General features: G+C 34.7%; 1 protein-coding gene across 8 annotated transcripts in view; it reads right to left on the minus strand.

Moving 5' to 3' along the window:
- AKT3 (AKT serine/threonine kinase 3) overlaps positions 1 to 6,399 on the minus strand; it is a 256,037-nt gene that overhangs the window by 74,139 nt on the left and 175,499 nt on the right. For 5 of the 8 annotated variants that reach the window (XM_019647580.1, XM_019647579.1, XM_019647582.1 and 2 more), the window contains exons 6-7: positions 5,812 to 5,877; positions 4,412 to 4,480 (exon numbers count right to left, since the gene is read on the minus strand). The exons of 1 other annotated variant lie outside the window; for it this stretch is intronic. In XM_019647580.1, coding sequence (XP_019503125.1) covers positions 4,412 to 4,480; positions 5,812 to 5,877 — 135 coding nt within the window. The remainder of the gene's footprint in view (positions 1 to 4,411; positions 4,481 to 5,811; positions 5,878 to 6,399) is intronic. 2 more of the 8 variants (XM_019647584.1, XM_019647581.1) reach the window with 1 other exon arrangement.

Raw genomic sequence — 6,399 nt, forward strand, 5'->3', positions numbered from 1 at the left:
TACCAGAAGTTATTTATGAGGTAAATAAGATCTTCTGGGACCTCAACTACAGAGACAGTAACTGGCACTTCCAAGTCCCCTAGCTCGCACTGTTTGGGTCAAGGAGAGAACAGCAATGCAGGGCTTTCCCTGTGGATGGCTGAGGAGATACTGCAGCAGGTGGTGCAGAGGGAAAGACTGAGGATAGGGACAGGGGAGCAATGGGTTTTATTCTGACCTGTTGACATCTGAATAAGCATTTGATACCACAGCTTTGAAATTATGGGATCCAAGGGTACAGAGGCAGATACAGGAGTCATTTACATAAAGGATAAAGGATATTGTTAAAACCAAGGAAGCATGGCATAGCCCAGGAATTCAGTGAAAACTGAAAACAGAATTCAGCTCAGCATCTTAGGGTATCACTACACATAAGGACAGGAAAAAGCAGCAGAACAGAATACTGTGATGGAGTTCCAAGAGGAGTACAACGGGAAAGAAAAATATATCTAAAGAACGAAGGAAAAGCAAGTTTCATGAAGGAAGTAACGTTTACCGGGCATAGGAATTAGGTCATTTGTTACCTTTCAGGGAAGAGATGTCATTCTTTCATGAGCTCAGAAGAGAATAAAAAAATTGAAAAGGTATGTGACTCCTTCAGAAAAAAGTGAATGAGATGAGCCAACATGTTACTGAAACAGAAGATTTCTGCTGCAACATAATAAAAAATGCTTTCAGGAGAACTTTTGCTTGAAGAAATTGAGAAATATTATAAAGCTACAATTCATATGGAATAGGCACACAAATTAAAAGATCAATGAAATGAGGCAGCCATAAATAGGTTATAAGAATTTAATATATGATAAAGTTGATGATGACAATATGTGACAAAGTATATGAGAAAAAAAATGACTATTTAATGCATGATGCCACAATAAATGCGTAACTTTGGAGAAAAGTAAAATTCTTTTCATCTCACATCATAACAAAATAAATATCAGATGTGATTAATAGTTAAATATAAAACATGACACTAGTTTTTTAAAAATTAGAAAATATGAATCAATAGATATCTGATCTCAGGATAAAGGATTTTTCCAAGCATAAAGATATGGAACAAATCATAAAAGGAAAAACTGATAGAATTAACTATATGGAGTAGAAAAATATAAATAAAATTGAATAATTATAAACATCATGAAGTCCATATGATTAATACATAAACAAATCATATAAAAATAAAAAGACTAAAACACAAAGGAAAAAAGGGGAAAGACACAATCAACATAAAAGGAATATAAATTACAGCATATAAAAACATGCCACCTTAAAATAATCAATGAAGTAGAGATAAAAACATAAATTTAACACATTGAAAAACAGCATTGTCAGTGAAAATGTAGTGAGATAAGTACCTTTATATACTGGTGGCTNGAACACATTCCCAAACAGAATTCTGAAAAAAGAGAAGAAACGCCAAACAAGAGAAACAATGCAGGAGTTTCAAAGCTAAAGAAAACCATCTGGCTAGTCCTAAAAGCTGCTTTTGTGTGTCAACTTTTTCAACAATCATCAATTAATTAATCTCATAAGTATTCTAGGTTTAGAATAAAAGTACAGGTGCCAGCTAGCTAGCTTCTTCTAGGAAGCTTCTAGACATTTCCCCTTCATCCCACCACACAAAATCCTTCTTTTTCTCCTGTGAATTCCCATGGCCCTTAATCTGTACTTCTGATAACAAGTGATAATTATCACTTTACACTTAATGTAAACTTTGTACTTTACCTTCCACACTAGACTGTAACTCTTTGAGGGTAAGACCTACGTTGAACTCAGATTTGTAGGCCCCACAATACCTACTAGAGTGCCTTGCACAAAGACTCAATAAATATGTATTTTATAAATACACTCAAAGATACTCCCTCCTGAAAACAAATCTTCAACTCTTTTTTTTCTAAAATAAACTATGTACTACGTGACTTCCTATTTTTTCCTCCTACTCCTCAGCTGTTCCCACTGACCACTTCTGCCAGCTTCTTCTATCCCCATTCCCTGAGGGAATTTGTTCATCCATTCACTTATTAATTCAGTCAAATCATCCAGTAAATATCTGTCAAGTTCCTACTATGTGCCCAGTAGTGTGTAAGGTGCTGGGGTTATACAAGTGAACAAGCCGCTCAGGGAACTCAGAGTCCAGTGGGAAAAACAGACAAGTAAACAGGTAATTATAAAACACTGTGATAATTATTATAATCGATGTAAATACATGATACTGTGTAAGAGTATTTTTCCAATTTAAGAGTTTTTCTCTAAGGTTTAATCTGCAGTTTATCATTTTCCCTATTTGATTCTCTCCCCGGGTCATCCACCTGTCCATCCGTCCGTCCGTCCATCCATCCATCCATCCATCCATCCATCCATCCATCCATCCATCCATCCATCCATCCATCCATCTGCCTGCCTATCTTCCTTCCTCCAACTTTTTACATAGTAATAAATATCTGTGGTACAAAATATAAAAGCTGCACTAGAATACGTAAGTGAAAAACAAGTCCTTCTCCACCTCGTCCCCAGCCACTCAGTTCATATCCCCAGGGGTAGGCACTAACGGCCAGTGTGTCACTGCAGAGATAATCAATGTACGTACAAACATATATATGGTCTTACTTTCTTTCAGCACACTGGCAGCATGCTTTATACTCTGTCTGCGCACTGCTTTTTCTGCTTCATAATCGTTCGGTATCAGCCCACATTGCGCTGCCTTACTCTTTTGAATGGATATAAAGTATTCCACTGCATACATATGACACAATTTATTGAAGCAGTCTCCTTTCTGCATGTTCACTTAAGGTACCACAGTGCTGCCATGAATACATTTACCCATACATCATTCTGCAGCATATTTGTGAGTATACCTTGGAAATGAAATTGCTGGGTCCAAGAATATGTGCATTTTTAATTTTGATAGATATTAACATAGAAGTTTCATCAATTTAATTTCCCGTGAAACAGAAAATATCCACCTCCATAACTTATATTATAACCTTTCTGGGAATTGCTCCAAATCTGTATCCACAGTTCTGACCCTGTATTTAGTCTCTGTGATATTTCCACATACGTATTTCCTTGGAACCTCAGGGAACCTTTTCAAAACCAAGTTTACAATCTTACCCTCAACACATTCTTCAGAAGTTCACTATATCTATTATTTCTCCCAGATTCCAGCCAAAAATCACTTTTGATAACTTCTTTCTACCCACAGCCAATTCACCGGTTGTCAAAGCATACCAACCATGTCCAGTTCCACGACACCCATCTTCTATGTGTTTTCACAGAGAACATCTGCCTGCCAGGGCCCAGTCCTGAAAGCCTGGGCTATTATTATCTCACTGCTCAGGTCCTTGCCCTCGGCTCACCCACCAGTGATTCTGGTCGCCTCATCCTCTCTGCCTGAAATATCTTCTCAAGTCAGCTCCTGCTGAGATTTCATTAAAGACCTAAATGCCAGATCATTCTTTTATGAATTTATCAGCACTTGGGTCTTTCACCATATATTCTAATTTGTAATACACTTGTAAGTTATAAACTCCTTCATAGAAAGGATGTTGTCTTAATACATTTTGCTAAATCCACACTGCCTAGGCACTCCAAATGTGCTTACTAAATGAATAAGTTTTCACAATGAACTAATTTCTGCATGTCAGGTCGTTCTAGAGGAGCAAATATTTTATAGAGGATATTTAATTTGTTTTGGAAAATAAGACCTTTAAAGTCTGTGAGATACAAGCCCCTATTTAATAATTACATTTATTTCAGAAAGCCCACGATGTAAAATATTTCCAGTTAACTATTCCAGTAAATTACATTTCCCCCTCACATTGATTTTAACCAAAATAGGGAAGCGAAAGGATAAGGAACAGAGGAATATGTGATATGTGTTACTAAAATCATTGAATTTCTCTTCAAAATCTCTTGACTATAGCCAAGGTTACTCTAACTACTAGCAGCCACAATGTGCCTATGGACTATTATTGTTCAACTGAGTTTAAAATGAGTTAAAATAATTTTTTACAAGCTTCACAAAAACATGAGGAAGAACTTCGTAAAGCATCATACATCCTATATGAAGATTCTCAAAATTAAGTAACAGGATTTCATGATTTTACTGTTGGTAAAATTTTTTACAGTTGAAAAATATAGAAAAGAAGAATGTGATTACACTTTCCAATATTTAAAAGTTATTAAGAAACAATCATTATATTTCATTAGGAATTATGCAGCTCCCATCTACTCAATAGTAGAAAGAGCTATACAAATCTATATCAAGAAGTAGAGAATCGTGATATTGTAACTTATATTTTAAACAACTTTTTTACAACCAATGACAATATTACCATGCAAATGCAAGTGTCGGATTTACTTGGTGACTCACCTCTCCCCCATTAACATATTCCATCACAAAACACAAACGGTCTTTTGTCTGGAAGGAATATTTCAAGGACTTGAAATGAAAAAGAAAAAATGTTATAATCCTACATTCTTATAATGGTACCAAAATAGAACACTTAGAAATAGTAAGCATGATTGATGAAATGAATTGTTATTGTTGCTTAAGAGTCTATTCACTCCTTACGAGTGCTGACTCAAGCAAGAATTTATAAGACATAAAACCAATTATGTTTAGATCAGCAATGGGTATTGTTAGGGGAAAATTAAAATTTTAAGTAAAATAAACTTAGTAATTGTGATGGGCACTTCCCAATCTATTCTGCCACCCATTTCATACTGTATTGGTCTCCAAAGTTCTTATCCATGTGACCTCAAAGTAAGGTCTACAAATTACTCTAGTGGGAGTCTTAGGAATACAGTTGTAATAGTTATATTTGGGGACCTAATGTAGTTCAAACATAACTTATTGCATATTGGGTGTATAACATGACCCAATCGAACAGAGTTGATTCATGTAATTTTATAGGTCACAAAAATATCAGAACTTTAGAGTTATCTTGATACACTGGACAAGAAACACACAGCAGTGTAACAATGTAAGTCTAGGTGGCTGATGATACCTCTGAAAATTCCGATTTAGGTAATCTCAGATCTTTAAAAGCCTGCCCCCTTTTGAAAGTTTAGCTGTTATTTTTTTTAATATTAATTATTTCACTAGAATCAAAAATATACAGAAACTGCAAATTATGCCTTGCTTACAGGACTTTAGTCCTAGAAACAGGACTAAAAAAATCAGTTTGTTTCATAACAACTACGTAAGTATATATTTGTCTAGAGAAGAAAACATATCCTATCTTTAATTTAATGTATTCCGTATTCCTGTTAGTTCTTAAAGTACTCTATAACTAAAAGAAGTCTCAATATGTATAGAAGTTCAGTAAAGATTTCTGTCTTTCATATTTGAGGACAATGATGCCTGATCATTTGTATATTTATTAGAAGCCAATAAACAAAAGCAACAAAAAATCCTCACATTTACTACAAACCTTTTTAGCAGAACCTTTCTGAAGTCCACCGTTTTTCACACCGCCCTCCTTAAAATGCCATAGGTGATTTATTTGCTCTACAGACTTTTTTTTTTAAGGCAGTGAAATTTCAAAAAAGTAATAGGTGCATAATGGGAGGGATTACAAATGTGTGCATATTGTAAAGTTAATCCATGCATTCCGATCACTTCAAAGAAATTTGATTTATAATCTTTCTGCACAGAAAATGGCATATCTAAATGAATGTTATGTAAAATGTTCTTTTTCGTAGCTTGGTTTCTGTAATCAAACTCCCTTACATTTTAAATGTTATAACATCTGTCCTCTAGTCACTTACTGTTAAAAAGGGATGTCTAGTGTTCTTTAATACTCTGCTTTCTGTTAGAGTGTGTGCCACTTCATCCTACAAGAGAAAAAGGCAAACCTTTAATACACGTTCCAAGCATTAATAATACAAAATTTCTCTAAGATGAGAAGAGGTAAAACCTTGAGACAGGAAAAGATTTTAAAACACAATGACATGCTCCCTTTATTGATAAGCTTTTCCTGCACCAACAAAAGAGATCAACTTAATGACTTAAATCAGATGGCTATAAGGTATAAAGTCATATAAACTCAGACATACTTAATCAAAGTATGTCAATAATGATACAAAAATCACCAAACAATTATCTGGACACAGGAAATTGAAGCGTAAGGATTCCCCTTGAGGGGAATGCCTTCTCAGCTAATATTTCGGCATGGGGTAGTTAATATTTCCATGATTGAAATACATTTTATTCAGGGGGATAGAAACAATATATTTCAGTAAAGGTCATAGAATTTGTAAGTCTCCTACTTTAAAAAAAATCGGTTATTGAAAAGGGGAACAGAGAATACACATATAAGACCTAATTCCAAATTATACTTTTTAGAAACAGAAACA

The sequence above is a fragment of the Hipposideros armiger genome, unplaced genomic scaffold, assembly GCF_001890085.2.
Source record: "Hipposideros armiger isolate ML-2016 unplaced genomic scaffold, ASM189008v1 scaffold_113, whole genome shotgun sequence".
NCBI classification, from domain to species: Eukaryota; Metazoa; Chordata; class Mammalia; order Chiroptera; family Hipposideridae; genus Hipposideros; species Hipposideros armiger.